The sequence below is a fragment of the Accipiter gentilis genome, chromosome 1 (genome assembly GCF_929443795.1).
Source record: "Accipiter gentilis chromosome 1, bAccGen1.1, whole genome shotgun sequence".
Classification (NCBI taxonomy): Eukaryota; Metazoa; Chordata; class Aves; order Accipitriformes; family Accipitridae; genus Astur; species Astur gentilis.
Window position 1 is genome coordinate 43,777,899 of NC_064880.1, and position 16,404 is coordinate 43,794,302.

Below are 16,404 nucleotides of genomic sequence, written 5' to 3' on the forward strand. Positions count from 1 at the left end.
TGGAAAGTTTTTTCAGACACCATACCAATTTGCTCTTATAGATGTAGCATCCCCATGCCACTGCTGTGGCCACAGGCCCTTGAAGGTTGGGTTAGCATGCTTGAAGGCATCATGGTATGATGGGGCACTTCTACCCACTGCACGTTGTGTTTCTCTGAATTTGTGTTGACATGCATAAGATTCCTTGCATTGCAGTTTTGTGTACAGTAACTGCCCCTGAAACCTTTAAAATGTTTATCTTTAAGTAATTACTACTACACTTAGAAGCAGTCTCATTTAGCACACGTGACATATTTGCTTCTGGTGAAATAGTTAAATCATTGCGGTAGGAAAAAAAAAAAAGAAAAATGTTTTCACTGGGGCAATGGATACCCATTAATGTCCTTTCAGAATATACATTAAAAAAAGAGAAAGGCCCTTTTATTTCAGGTCCTTACTGCTCTGGTGTTTCTGGGTGTTACTGGTCCCAAGAACAAATACAAGCCAATGTATTTTGTGGTTTTAGGGTTTGATGAGAACCTGGACGTCCAGGGAGAGCTGATTCTTCAGGATTCCTTCCAAGTGTGGGATCCCAAGTCTCTCATTCGGAAAGGCCGTGAGAGGCATTTGTTTCTCTTTGAAATCTCTTTGGTGTTTAGCAAAGAGATCAAAGATTCTTCAGGACACACAAAATATGTTTACAAGAACAAGTTACTGGTAGGTGTGGCTGCAAAGAAAATATTCTGGATGTTGTGTTTCTTGTAGGTAGAGGTGGAGTTTGGGGGCTGGCTCACATTTCTCCATGCTGGGTTGGGGATACTCATGCCACCTGGAAGGGCTGGCTCTGGGCCCTGCGGGGCTCACCTGGAAGCCAAGCTCATAGGGAGTCTGGAGATGTTTAAGATAGTGAGATGTGAAGGGTGGGTGAGAAATGCAAGGAGTATCACTCAAGCCATTCACTTCCCTGCAATCCCCTGCTGGTTTTCTCTTTCTTTTATCTCTGTGTAGCAAAGCAGAGACAAGATCTTATTCCCTTATCCATCCCTGCCTCCCCATTTCTCCCTACAAACATAAAGTTTTCTGGACTCATGAGGCTTCATATATATGAAATCTCTCATCATCTCTCTTCCACACTAGACCTCAGAACTGGGAGTGACTGAACATGTTGAAGGAGATCCCTGTAAATTTGCTTTGTGGTCTGGACGAACACCATCATCAGACAATAAAACAGTGCTGAAAGTAAGTCTTTTCTACTTGTTTTCTTTGCTTTAGAGCTGCTAGTTCAGGCCTTGGGAGCATTAAATGAAAGGTAAGTTTCTTCTCTCCTCATATTCGCATGGCTTCCATGTCTATCGGCGGGATCATGCCTGCATCAGAAGCAATTCAGCTCTAAGGCCTCAGTATGAATCAAGACAGTGCAGTTGTGCAGCCTTGCTGAAATTGCATCTCGTCATGCAATCTGGGTTGAACAGCTGCATACTGACACAGGGCACGTCTCAGGGTGTTTGGTTGGGAGGCATGATTCTCTTAGTCCTTTGCCACTGGGCTAATCAACGATCAACCAATTCCTCAAACCTCCAGAGCTGACAGCCATTTCTGTCAAGTGAGTTCCTAATGAAGAATTCATGTTATAGTTATTTTGTCTGAGGAAATCCCAGCTGTGCACTGATAACCTATTTCTCCTCTACAGAGCATGCTGTACTGCTAGCATTAAATATATTTATCCAGAGCTTAGCTGCTTTGCTGTTGCTTGCCGAGTAGGTCTGGTAAAAATACCCTTAGTTCTCCTGGGGCTACCAGGTACTCCAGCAGCTAAAACAATACAGCAGAGAGGAGAAACAGTTAATCATGCATTTTTATCAGCCAGCCACGATTCTTCTACATAGGAGGTGACATGCTGGAAATATGAGAAAGTGTCTGTCTTTCTGCCTTGTGGAACTTTAGGCATCCAGTATTGAAACAAAACAGGAATGGATCAAAAATATCCGGGAAGTCATTCAAGAAAGGATTATCCATCTGAAAGGAGCTCTGAAAGAGCCAATTCAGCTCCCCAAGACACCAGCAAAGCAGCGAAACAACAGTAGAAGGTAACCTCAGTCATTCCATACAACATGAAATCACTAGCATTTTCTCGACCAACAGCAGTGTAGTGTCTGTGGGCTTTTTACTGGATTCACTTGTTTTTTCTTACTATAGTCAAAAGCAGGTTTCATCATCTGTGCTTTTTATATGTTGTCTTGGCAAAAGTAGCTAGAAAGCTTTTCTGTGATATACATACAAAGGTCTTTTATTTTAGTACTCCAAAGTATTAGGGAGAAATGAACAGTAAGAGTCCAAGGTTACGTTTCTTTCCCAAAGTAGAATTCACATTTGAGTATTAACAGATTTATTTCTTTTTTCCCTGTTTGGCATTTTGAAATGTTTGACAATGAAAATCACAGCTGGTCATGACAATATATTACTATAGTGAAGAAGCTGTGTTTCATCATCAAATACAAACTCATTTCAGCCTGTGAAGTAATATTAAATTTTTTTGTCAACTTCTTTGAATCCTGGATTAAATAGAAATTATAGAAAATGAATTGTTCTTTTGCTGTTATGCTGGCATTCCCAAAAGCCACCTGTAATTCGAGCATCTCCATTTCCTCATCAGGTTTTATTACGCTCTTATTTCAGGCTGTGTTATAGAGGCATCCAAAGCATGAGTAGCCAAGGTCACCCAGGAGACCTGTAGCAAGGCAGACATCCAGACATTTCGTTCTGGGGACATGCACCAATACAAAAGTATTCTAGTACAGAATGGGGATCTTAATTCTTTTTTTCCTTTGTCCTTAAATATGTATTTTGTATTATTTAAATATTTATTTTGAAAGACGACTAAAAATTTAGAAGAACTATATCTATAGAGCAGAAGGGAAGAAAATACCCTCTGTTAGCAGACTTATAGAGGTAGACTCGTAGAGGTCTACACTGTCTTTATTTATGTTTGTTTGGATATCATTTTTATGGCTTATTATTATTCCTGAAGATGTGGTTCCTGTGAGACAAGAGAAATACCCCTTCATTCAGTGTCATGTGTAGCCTGGGCTGAATGGTTTTGGTTAAGGCAGAAATCTAACTGAAGGAAAAATTCTGCCTCACACCCTCATTACAGAGCTATTTTTGAACACCAGAGTCTTCTATGCTGTAAATATGCAGGCAATGGCCATCCTGTTTCCAGCAACAAACATTGTGATTATGTGCTAATCCCAACCCTATGGCTGAGGGTGACATCATTTTAAATTGCAAGCTACATAGCAACATGGGCTGCATCGTTTAGGTAATTTTAGCACAAAGGCAGCTCTGGCACGCTGACTCCGCACTTTCCAAATCCACCTATAAAGTTGTGCACATTCCAAGGTGGTATGTTAAGTAAGCACCGTTGTTTCCCTATTATGTCTTTTGCAGAGATGGAGTAGATGATGCAGACAGCCAAGGAGATGGCAGCAGTCAACCTGACACCATTTCCATTGCATCCAGGACATCACAGAACACAGTGGACAGCGATAAGGTAGGACTGAAATGTGAAAATACACTGCAGCTAGTCACCCCCAGAAAAATGTAAGTGAAGAGCAGAATAGAAGGCAAAATAACGCAACCTGTCTTCTACTGAGTGAGTTGAATCTTGTATTCCCTTATGCTAGGCTATTAAAATCCAGTCTGTTTCTAGCTGCTCGTCAGTACTGCTGTTTTACATGGTAACATCTCTGTTGCTGCAGCTTCTTTGTGATTAAGACACAGAGGCTGAATTGGCTCTGAAAAAACACAGCCCACAGCAACCTTTTATTCCCTAATAGAACTTTCCCTGTGGGAGCCAGCTTCTGAATCAGCAAACAGTTGGTTATGTTCCATATTTGCCCTCTGGGCTAAAATCTGTAGTTTGTTGGAGGGAATACAGGTGCTTACACACCAATTAATAGAGCAAAACCGGGATCCTGGCTGGTATCTTGAGAGCCTGGGAGACCTACGCTTTCCAGAGGCTGTGATTCTGGACGCCTCTCTGATCATGGACATATGGTGGAGCATATGGATGGCCCTGAGACGCGCTAGATTCTGTTGGAATGCTGCACACTGTCAGCACGTACGTACTCGTCACTTTACTTATCAGACAATCTGAATCCAGATTCCCAGCTCCAGTAGGATGTCTGATTTGAATTTGTCACCCTGGTACCTCCAACTGTGGTCTTTTAGCTGAATTAGCAGTTGCAGGAGTAAATGGGCTGGTAGTAATAACTGACCTTGGCTACGCTGATGGGGTTTGTCATAACTACTGAAAGAATGTCCATATTGTCTTCATGTGTTGTTTTGACCAAAAATGTGCATTAGAAAACTATTAATCCTCTCAATCCAAAGGCCACTGTAATGTATGCAAATACTTTACCCGATGTCAAAGAAGTGTTTTCTTATGTCTTCAATCCACATGGACTTGCCCTGCTTTTCCATGTTTTTCACATTTATCATTCCTGAGAAAGGCCCTGACTTGGTAGAGTACTTGAGCTCATGCTTAATTTTAAGAATTCGCATAAGCTTTGCTCATTTGCCCCAAGCCCATTGACTCAGTTGCCTGGATTATGGTAGACAGGTAAGGTCTAGGTAAGATGCTCCATATTTCATGCTGTAGCTGCATACAAGGTCCATAGTGCCAACAGCACAGGAAACTATCAGGCTGTACCCTGAAAGACAGCCCATCATGGCAACTGTTGGTTTAAGGATGCAAGACCGGAAAGGGTTACAGGAATTTCTATCTAAAACCTTGTTTGAACTGAAGGGTGAATGTCTATGAGATAAATTGAGCACCAGATTGTAAAGGGAAAAATTTGTTACCACTGGGAAAAGGCTAAATCAGTTCTAGGGTTGTGTCATGTTTTTTACTTTTTTAAGGTGAGTAGGTTCACTTGCTGGCTTAAGGCTATCTGTGTGTTCGTGTGTCCTTATATACATTTAATGAATAGAAACCAATTCCAGTGTACAGCTAAAGCCTAAATATACTTGTATGTGCTTTGTTGAATCTGAGCAACTGCTGTATCATCCTTAGAGAGGTAGTTCCTGCTGAACAGTTTTCTTATTGTCACTGATGCTAATGCCAGAATACTGTGAAGAATTTAGCCCCCAGAGTGCTGCATTACTGTGTCTTTGCTCCAAGGAAAATGAACTCCCTGCATCACTTTATAGTTCTCTCTCAGTTTTTCTACACAATATTACCCAAATTAATCACAGATGGAGCCGAGTTGTGTTACTTCCCATTGAAGTGGCATGGAGGCACACCTGCGTTCAGTCTCGGTTCAAACATAGGTTCTTATGCTGCTTGCAAGAAGCCCTTGGCATGCATTAGCATCTGCTGTGAGGGGACTCTGTTAGCAGATCCCAAAGCTGTGCAAGGACCCGAGACCCAAGACTCCTAGTGGTGACGTTTTACCACATGGGAACAATTCTCCATCGTTCCAAGTTATTTTACTCTCCAGCTTTAAAGTGGGATTAATTTTTTCCTCCAGTGTGTAGTTGAGCTTATCTTCTAGGATGGTCTGAGTGAATCTTATTGGACTAGGAAGATTTATCTTCTCACATAGACTGGTACTGAGTTATCGGCACTGGAAGACTGTGCCATATCATGCTCTCTCGTTACGGTTTCTTGGCACAGTTGACAGTGCTTGGTAAACACTATAACATACAAGCTCTAATTAACTCATGTAGTACTGATAACAGCACCGACAGGTAATATGTTCAGCAAATGGTGGTTTCCCTGCCTATTTAACTCCAGCATAGTCAGCAAAGTTATTCCCAGGAGTTCAGATCCAGGCTCTGAGGTTTTTTTCACAGCTCTAGGCTTCGTGGGTGACCTCTCTGTGTGCCCCAGTGAGATGTCCATCCAGAGGAGCCTTGAGAAAGAGCTCCTACCTTTAAAAACTCTGGCTGTTCACAGCAGCCTCATTTACAAACACATGCAAGAGCTTTGCAGTGCCAGCAGTGTGCCAGGTTGGCAGCAGATTAATCCTGTGCTGGAACCATCTGTGTATTAACTCGGTGCCAGAAACAGTTCTTGAGTAACATTTAAGAGTTGATATTACTCTCTGAAGGCAAAAGAATTCAAAGATTTAGCTGACACACTTTGTCCTTTCCCTAAATCCTGCTATTACACCCAAGGATTACCTAACGCATTAGTTGAACGTTCAGACAAGAATGCCAAGCAACGTTTTAGACAAAGAAAACCACAACTTCTCCAAGATTCCCAATTTCAAGTAGCTCTTCTGCTTAATAACACTCCTTGTGCCTCAAGTCACATGTATTTCTTTTAACCTATTTGTGAGCTAACTCCTTCTGGGTTATGACTAGTGATTTCTGTCTCCTCTCTCATCATGGCGCAGCCCTAGAGCAAAGCTTTACTTTTACATTTCAAACTCCTAAAAAGGCAGAAGATTTTCTGTTGTTATGTGGAATGAGATAACATTACTATAAATTCAGCAAGGATTTTGCTTTCTCTCAAGACAGCTAAACCTAGCCGTAACATTTATCGGGGGATCATTTGGTGTAGAGGATAGAGCACTTGACTGGGGGCCAGAAGAGCCGAATCTTAGTTCTACTCTGTCACTTGCATGTTGGATGCCGTCACAAATTGCACCTGATGGCACATTGCACTTGTCTTTTTTTTTTTTTTCTTGTTTGGATTGGGAATTTGGGGGGGGGGGGGGGGGGGGAGGGAGATAGGAATTCTTGCAAACACTAAATTTGTGCATTAATTATAGCATTTTCCTGTGTTGTCCAAACATGGGATACAGACCAAAATTCAGACCCAGTTTTGTATATTGAAGGAAATTCACAGCAATCTTTATGGTGGCAGATTCTGCTTTGAAAATATTCTTAATTACATGTCTGACTCTAGAAGTGTTACTAAGTTATTAAATATTCAGGCTTTCCTGGCTGCAGGCAGTGATCAGGTGATTATATGAGACTCTTCAGATTAAAAAAAATAGTCCAAGTCTGTTTAAAAAAAAAAAACAAAAACAAAAAAAACCCAAAGAGCTTACTGCTGTCTTTTAAATTAAATACATGTTTAAGTAGCTTCTTAAATCTGGATCTCAGTCCTTAATATCTGTAATTTTCTTGGATTTTTCTCTCTCAAGAATACATAAAGGAATTATCCCTGGGCTCAAACATTTAATTTTCATTAAATACCATATAGTAGAAACACAGACTTCAAGTGAGGTCTGTGTCTGCACTTTTGTAAAAGGAAAGAAAGAGAGAACATATTAAACGCTTATTTTTCCATTTGCAATCTATGACTTTTTCTATGTGCAATCTATAATCTAAAATATTTCATACACAGAAAAATAATTATTTTTGTTTGTCATTTGGTGTTATATAAGTATTATATAGAAGGGAGAAAGTGGGTTCATGAACCGGACTCAGTGCTAAAGAATCAATAGATAATGAATACTATTACAGTAAGTGTAATTCCCATTGAGCATCCAAGTCAGGTCCTATGTAACCTACTATGCAAAATTTCTTCATCCTTTTCCAAAAGGCAAACTAGACAGCTTTTGTTCTATACAGTAAGCCCTCTTCAGCATGCTATCTAAAAACCTCTCCTTAGGGAGAAATCCTTGCCCTATTCAATTCACAGTAGACAGGATTTCAGCCTTTATATTTGGATTCAAAGCAGTGGGGAATTGCATAAAGAAAATGCTAGCATGCAGGGCATTCTCATTTGTTAAGCCCGTTGATCTATTGGCTTGTGAAACAGCTGTTTCTGGTGATACTGGTCCATCTTCTAACGGCTTTTTTTTTGTTGGCTTTTGCAGAATGCTGAGGAGGGCAGTTCTCATTTCCTCCTGTTGTTTTTGGATGTGGAAAAAAGCTCTGAAATGTGAACTGAAAAGTTTTTACTCTCTAAAAATAAATATACATGATATACTTTTATCTTTTCCATTAGATACTGGACTCAGCTCATCTTTCAGCAGTCATGAGACTGAGATCTTGACCTCTTCTACATCGGTGGTATTATATAAAATCCGGGAATAATAATTTTTCTAATTGAAGGTAATTGGTGTAAGAGGGGAGATTTTAGAATTAAGGCTTGTTGGAACAAGTCACCTAGGGGCATATTCGCTTTTCTTGAAAAGCTTCTAATCAAGGTAAAATAGCTTTCTCCCTGTGATATTATTACTGAAGCAGAAGTTAGGATCTGATGCTGGAAGTATTGCTTCAGACTCTTCATTACGAAGAATTCCCAGTTCCTTGGAAGTTTCCTTTCCAAGTAACACAGATACGAGAAGTGCCTTGATCCCCCACTTTCTTCCATGAGGCTACTAATCATTTTGGGTTTGAACTCCATAAAGTTGTGCACCAACATGCTGCATGTTTTTCTAAATAGGTAGTATTTCCTTGAACTATTGCCTGGTGTTAATATGTGCTGATTAAAAACCCCAAAATTACCAAATGGAAGTGCCCACTCATTCAACAGTAAAGGAACTTGTTCTGTTACATTCCTGACAAGGAGGACGTAAGGAAAATTACTACGTTTATTAGATGCCACCATCAACATATACAATACAAAGTGGTCAATCATTGCTTCCCGGCATAAATTAATCTGGAAATTAAGTATTGAAATTAAAGTGCCTAAAACCAAAGTTGAAAAGCCAGAGATCCCACTCTCACTGGACAGCTTACAAACAAATGAAGTATGTTAAGGTGAGCAGGAAGTTCACAAATACTCCCTTCTCTGAAACTGTCGATCCCATCAGCTGGAGTTCACCCACTTCCTTCCAGCAGTGGGAGTGGGAAGCCTGACTACAGCAAGTAGGGAGCTCCTGGTTGCTGCTGATGGCTGGCATCATTCCCTAAATGTCACTGAGGAAAAACTCTTCTCCCTCACACTAGCATAAAGCTGACCTAACAGCGCAGCACAGTGTGTGCCCTGCTCTCCCCATCACAGGACATGGATCCTGCAAATAAAATGTGGGTTTCTGCGTGGTTTGTGTTGACATGAAGTCATAGGCACTTCAGGGTAGGGTCTAGTTGCAAATTTGTATTTACACACGTGCTCAGCTCTCTAGCCACTTGAAAGTGGAACTAGTCCTTTGGGGCACACTAGCACCGGGACCATGATCCTTCCTACTACCAGCATTGCACATCAGCTCTGCCTGGATCATAAAGCTGATGCCATCAGAGATTTCTCTGCTTTTGGTACTAATAACATTCTTCTCTTCTCTTCTGTGCTCTCAGAATGGCCTGGAATCAGCAGCAAGCCTAAGGCTCCTCTCAAAGGTGGAATGACTTGTAAAAGCTCACTTAAAGAAATGAAAGTATTTGCTACAAAATAATGAAATAATAATAAACTTTCAATGAAAATCGCCTTTAAGTAAGAACATCAACATAAGGAAAAAACATTTTAAAAAATTAATGTCAATATGAAACATTACTTTGTCAAATACAGTAAATGCACACCTGGGATAAAAATGAGAAAGATTGCCATTTTCAGAGAGGGAACTAAAGACACGGAGAAATTAAAAACAATACCATAAGGCAAATGCATACATTAAGTTTGCTAACAAGAGCAAGAGCAAGTCTCTGACTGAGCTGACAATTTAATTTCTACTCAGTTTCTCAGCAAGCGGACTGATACACCAAGCAGAACTAAAAACTGTATAGCAGATTTCTGTCTGTCTTCAGTGTTATTGTCTCTCTTCAATGCTATTAAAGTATTCTGTAGCTTTCAGTTATATACTTTACTTTCCCGAAGCATTTTTTATTCCTTTGAACCCCTGGTACTAGGGTTTTTTAAATCCTCTCTAGGCTCTTACAAAATATTTACACAGCTAGTGATCCAAGCCCTCTATCCCTCTGGCATTATTATGACACAATGCGTGCATACCATGATCTGGGTTTTGGCATTTTCCATCTTTGCCGGTGAGTTCTGTATTGAGCCATGTGCAAGAGACACATTCCTACTCCAGCACTGGAGGAATTTCAAGGGACAAGAGCTGTTGACCCCCAGCAGTGCTTGTGTATGGTCAAAACATGTATCACTATGGACTGGAGTCTATGCAGTACTTGAGCAGTGGGACTGAACTGAATAATAAACACCCGTCAGTGGAAAGTTGCTCTGCCAATGGATAATGGCTGCTATAGATTGTAGCTGATGCGAAGGAAGTTGGAAGGTATGATGTAAACTCTGACTATGGCAGAGCTAAGGGAGCCCAAGATCATGGGAATATGGAATGGGCGGAAAAGCAGGTAGTTAATTAAATACAGAATCTGGTGTATTTTTTTGGAAATCTGCCTGTTTTCTGGAGCCCTGTGAAAGGTGATGCTTATAGAGTTGTCTGCCAGGTGAGGCTGGGCATTGACTTGAAGAGATTTCTTCCTCCAACCTATGTATTTTACTCTCAGTAAATTAGATTAGATTTAACAACAGTGAGTTTCTAAAGGGCAAAGGAAAGGATTGATTTGGTCTCATTTATATAAGTATTGTTGTGGTTATTCTGCACTGATCCTGTCCAGGCAAGTGATGTTCCAGAATTCAGCACTGTACTGTCTGGAGTGCTACTCCCTTATAGTGACTGATGAATTATGGTACCACAAGTAAAATTAAATTTATGTGATAGAAAATGACTGCTGACTATTAAGTGATTTTTTTCCTGTGAAGATATGATAAAGAAAAAAGGAGTGAATTATGACCCCAGAGGATATATTTCTATTGCTTGGACGCTGCCTAGCATTAGTGCAGTTGTCACGCTGAGTTCTTACTGCCCTCACCTGTGGAAAAGGGAGAACACGATAGCTAGCAAAGGAAAACCTGATATAAAACATTTTGGCACTTTAATTAGCCTTCTTGAGTGCTCACTAGCTATAGGTTGTTAACTCTTTTCAAGATACTGTCATGTAGCAGCAAAACGTTTATCTTCTCAAGGAAATAAATTGTTCAACCAGGAGCTGACATCTCTATCTCTCTCTAATGGTAGATTCTTAAAATTTCCTTTGGCTTTGGGAGACTTCCTCTTAATTCTTGCTCTGAATCTTGGCTAGGACTCCTGTAAATTCAACTCTTCCCTGGGAAAAATATACAAATATATGTATCTTTTTTTTTACTGTGAACGGTTCCCTGAAACTGAAGTAATTGAAGTGACACTTGGAGCTGATAAAATAAAACTGTTTTATCTCTGCTAGCAATGCCTTCTTTGACATGAACTTGCCTTTCTAATAATTTATGCTCAGTAATATTAACTGTGGCGCCCTTTTTTTTTTTTTTTCCCCTCCTCCTTTTCCGAATATAAGTAAGGATTTTCTCTTTGCTTCCTGTATTTCTTATCAGGAATGCAGCACTGCCAGCATCATGAAATGTTCCAGCTTTTGAATTGCAGGGCTGTACTTGCCTGTCTCCATTCAAGATTTTTCAGTCTTTTGGAAGAAAAACTTGAGGCCCTTGGAGTGAAATGTAACACACTCAAACAGACAAGGTTTAAATTACATCTTTAGATTGCCAAATGAGGTCATCCCAGGACTGAAGTGCTACACACACCTTATTTGACTCATTGTGCAAAGTTGCATGGGCACTTACAGAAAACTCTGAACTCCAGATGTGATCCAAATAGTTAAAACTGTCCCTTGCGCAGAGAGTCAGTGCTAGGCCTATGCTCTGCCTTGGCATAACTTAATCTCTGTTTTGGAGACTTTGATGATAGGTCTCACATTGCCTTTTTTTGTCTGTACACTGGTCACTCTGTAGCTTTACAGGAATTGCAGCTTTACAGGAATTGACCCACCTGTCACCTACAAGCAGTCAGTCGACAGCTCTTTTTTTTTTAATTTGTAATGCATGTAGCACAGGATTTCCAGCTCCGCAGCGCAGGTATTAATACTGGCACTGCCTACAACACAAATATCCCAGACCCTTTTTTCCTCTGAGAACTTTGAAAAAATGGACTTGGGTCTTCCCTGGATTGGAACCAGATTTCAAAGCAAGGGAAAAAGTAATTCTTAGCAACGTTGGTTTTCAGCCAGGTTTAATCCTGGCTTGAATTACATGTTATCTGTTTTTTCCAGCACCCACTTCTAAATGTAACAAGTAGGTGATGGAGAAGTTTACCTCTGAGAAGTGACCTGTCAAGGGTGCAAGTGCTGCTGAGAGTAGGGACGTTTGCTGTTGGTGCCAGCAAGTATTTGTTGCAGCTGTGGGGGGAGGTAGCGCTAAAGACAGGCTCTCTTGTTTCAAAGAGCTTTCTCAGAAAAGGTGTATGCGTTCTTCTGAAAAACAAAGTAAAATATGAGCAGCTGCTTTTCGAATATGACACTTGTTGGAAGCACTTGCAAACTTCATAGTAATTGCTCAGGGAACTTTCTCTAAAGTCCTAACCATGTGGTGGAGCCTTACCCGTGTCTTATTGTACTGCATGGCTGGACAATTCCCCCCACAGCTACCTAAGAGATGATGACAGTGGATGAATTTCACCAAAGGCCCCCTTTTTTTTATCCAGTAGTTGAATTTTAGCAAGAAATTTCCCAGAGATTTGAGTGTTTCACACCACCCTAGCTTCATCACTGTGAAAATATAGCAAAGCCAAAACAAAGGAAAGAAGGTAGCACAAGCTTTGCAAGGGGTTCTGTCTTTCTGCCCTCATAGAACATTTAAATTAATATGAATAGTCTAAAAAAAGTTTTAATCCCAATGTAATTGTTTCTAATGTGCCTAATACACTCTGAAAGAAGAAGAAAAAAACCCCAACAAGCTGCCTATGGAGAGTTCCTGCCTATGGAGAATTTGCTGACTGTGGAGCAGGTTTCATTTCACGGTCAAAAATGAATGAGTATCTGGAAATGTGGAACATCTGTAGTGACCATAGTGAAATAGGAATCATATTGTTCATTGGGTAATATTCCCAGGAAATAACTTCATAAAAGGCACGCATGAAATTTGCCATGCATCTTGAATATCTCAGCTGGGATTCCTGAAAGTGCTATTGAACTTTAGTGGGACCTCTGCTCTCAAAATGCTTGAACGTAATTCTGTCCCCAAAGGAAAGCCATTTCTCTGGTGGTCTGTGAATGGTAACTGGTCAGCACTCACAGGTTTATTTCCAGAGCAGTGCAGAAGAAGCAGCTATTTTCTTAACACCTCTCCCAGTTTTTTATTTGCAGCTATAAATAACTGCAGATATTAATCCAGACTCAGCTGGGTGATTAGGTGCTGAGAAGAGATCCAACTGAAAGTCCCTGAAAGTGTAGTCCTAGGGAAAGATTCTTCAAAAATTTATTTTCAGCATTGTCCTCCACGCATAACTGGCAGTTACACCCAGGGCAGATAACAGTATGCTCCACTTCTTTTGTAAAGTGCATTCTTTTGTAAATTTTCATTTCTGTTGCTATCCATTTCATAAAGAACACTTGTTATTGATTTTCATAGGTTTTATTTTTTTTTCACTCGGGAAATAAGGATCACCATTCAGCATGCTTTCAGCCTTATTCTTAGATCATTTTAATCTAATGAATGTTTTAGTGGAAAATAAGTACATCAGTAACACTTGAAAATATAAGTAAAGTCCTCTAGGATAAGTGTATGGAACTCCTTCAGGCTGAAGCTCTCCTGAGAACATTGTAGCTCTGAATATCAATGGTCAACACATTCATGAGGGTATTTAAATGTAATTTCTGTGGCAGCCCACTTGATATCTCCTTTCTATTTCTGCAAGCAGTGTGAAAATCAGATTCTATACTAATGTGCCAATAAACACATTCCCCTTGCAGGTGAAAGGCACACAACTAAAGGTTGTCTTAGTTGATATACTAAATTCACTGCAAATGTGGTATTTGTCAATCACAAGACATTTCTGAAGAACATGTGATCCTGCTTAGACAGAATGGCTGTAATTTTAAAGTGTAGAGGAGTAAGGTGCAGAATGCTGCCCTTGTAAAGACAGTCGAAACTCAGCTGTGGACTACACTACGGTGTTAAATGACAGCAAATAAATCATGCTTCATATCAATAAATCTATATTACCAAGCAAAAAAAGATGTTTTGATGCCTGCTGCGAAGAAAGAGGATGTTTAAGTTATGAGGATGTTTAAGTGAATCCATTTGATGCAAGCAAAACAGAGTAAGAAGGAAGGAAGTGCAGTAAAATCCCTATCTTTCTAAGACATCACCAACTCAAGTGATTTTTAAAATAGAATTCAAAGAAATTATTGATTTGCACAGAAGAATTAAAGGATATTCTGTTTTTCAGCTCTAAAGAGAGACCAGCTGTTATTTGACTTTTAAAAATGTGCTGTGATTTTCAGAGAATCAGATGTCAAAGATTTGTTGCCATTTATGTTACATTAGAAACCGAGTTGGACTTCAAGTAGCAGAGGAGCTTCTCGATTTGAATGGATCTTTGACTGAATGGGAAACAGTTAAAACTGATTCATTTTAGTCAAAAATGGTCTTTTTTTCCAGCAAGATTCCATCTGTAATCATTAGATAAAAATACATATATTAAGAGATCAAGTGGCCGAGTTCATTTTTCCTCTAAATAAATGCTAATGAGACTGCAGGCTGAACTGTAAGACATTAAAGGCTATTTCCTCATTATTGCTTACCAAAATTAACATTCAGTGACCTGTAAATAATTCACTAATTCCTTCCCTTTCTCCTCATGAACAATTCCTTTTCACTTTTGTTCTTGCACTTCTTGCACAGCATAGAATGACAGTACTGGGCTATGACACTGGTGAGGTGATTCCTCAGGCTGCCGTCAGGCTTACTTGATCACATCTAATGAGAGTACACTGGCACTTGCTGAGAAAAGGTCTGAGCACCACTTGGTAAACAAGCCTGCTCAAGACATAAAATAGATACTCCTGGCTCAGTGTCATGCTGTTTTCGCAAATTTTTCTGTTGCTAGAAGGGACAAAAGGGTTAATTAAAAGTGGATAGATTATATGGTCCCGCAAAATGAGGGCATAAATAGACTAGGAAGTGTCCATCAATATTCTGGGGTTGTCTCTGTAGCCATTCTTGGGCCAGCACTAGATCCTCTAATGTGCGAGGCTTAGAAAGAAAGGAGCAGGCAGGATTTAGAACTTGTTTTAAAGAAGAGTTTTAGTTTGGGGTTTGGGGTTTTTTTTTCGTCTCAAGTTCTACCTTCCATGTTGTCATTAAGCAATAAGCTGTTCCTCATCTAAACGTGATCATTCTCCTCCTGTTCTTCAAAGAACTTGAGTTCATATTTATTTATCCTGTGCTGTTGTTTTGAGTTGTTTCTGAGGTTTCATTCTGGTGATTACAGCATGTTTGTTTTATTTGGCTGTACAATATTAAATATATATCCCTCTGGAGGAACAATATGTTTTCTTGTTGGCATAGATTTTTTTCCTTTTAGAATTCGTCATTTCTGTGTGGTTAAAGCTTATTAGCTGTAAAGTGCCAGGTTTGTTCAAGAAACTTAGAAAACCGTGGAACAGCATGGGTCCAGCTAAAAAGGGCATATAGGGACAACACAGAATAACTGTCTAGAAAGGAAAAAAAGTTTAAATGAGATCAGAAGTTACTGTTAAGAACAGGTCTTTGAGCAACACTGTTAAGTTCATTGATCAAGGGTGTTAGACGACATTGGAGATCACCCGAGTTCAAAGTTAATATTAACAAGAGGTTTGATATTGGAAACAAAACTGTGTATGAAGGAGGGGGACAAAGGGAAACAGTTGCAAATTCCCTTTTTCTTCACATAGGGGATCAAGTCAGGAAAACACAGATCACAAACAATAATTATAAGAACACCTTTAAATCAGCGGCGGAGAGTTGTACTGGCGTGCAGTAGCTCTTAGGCTGGTGTTCAGAAATTCTGTTGAAGGGTCCTTCCTTTCATCAAGTGTATATCTGCATGCAGCATCCATTGCCTTCTTGGATCTAGTCTGAGTTATACAACCGGTTGTTGATGCTAGTGTGTGTTGGTGGCCTTGTCCAGATTTGGCTGACTCTTGGTGTGCTGAATTTATCAGTTCCTGGGGATTCAACGAGACTGCGTGTCTCCAGAGCTGAGCAGTTCTTGGAAAGTTTCACAACCTACTGTCTCAGCTCTTACTTTTCCTCTCTTCAGCTTGCTGTCTCCTCGTAACCATTTCTCCATCCAAACCTGTGTATAAAACCTATATAAAACTCATTCACGTATTCTCAAGTTGAAGAGGCCTTTATGGCATGGCCTCATAAAAGGTGCGATGCCTGATTATGGGCAAAAAGGAGCTGACAGACAGTGAGTTAATTGATTTTAACTCTTTGGGCAAGGTCACATCTACCTCAGTCTTTGTGTGCTGCCTGATTGAGTACAGCTGTGAGCATGAAGGACCACGAAGCATCACAAGAACGTAGGTACTGGACTGGGAGGCAATAGAAGGAGGCAGAGGAACATGGAGGCA

At 40.1% G+C, this 16,404-nt stretch overlaps 1 protein-coding gene across 8 annotated transcripts in view; it reads left to right on the forward strand.

Annotated features, from left to right (window-relative positions):
- KALRN (kalirin RhoGEF kinase) overlaps window positions 1–16,404 on the forward strand; it is a 529,910-nt gene that overhangs the window by 383,281 nt on the left and 130,225 nt on the right. For all 8 annotated transcript variants that reach the window (XR_007507253.1, XM_049810170.1, XM_049810120.1 and 5 more), the window contains exons 30-33: window positions 506–696; window positions 1,117–1,218; window positions 1,924–2,066; window positions 3,427–3,529. Coding sequence is in view for 7 of the 8 variants with exons in the window: in XM_049810170.1 (XP_049666127.1) it covers window positions 506–696; window positions 1,117–1,218; window positions 1,924–2,066; window positions 3,427–3,529 (539 nt within the window). In the remaining variant the exon portion in view is untranslated. The remainder of the gene's footprint in view (window positions 1–505; window positions 697–1,116; window positions 1,219–1,923; window positions 2,067–3,426; window positions 3,530–16,404) is intronic.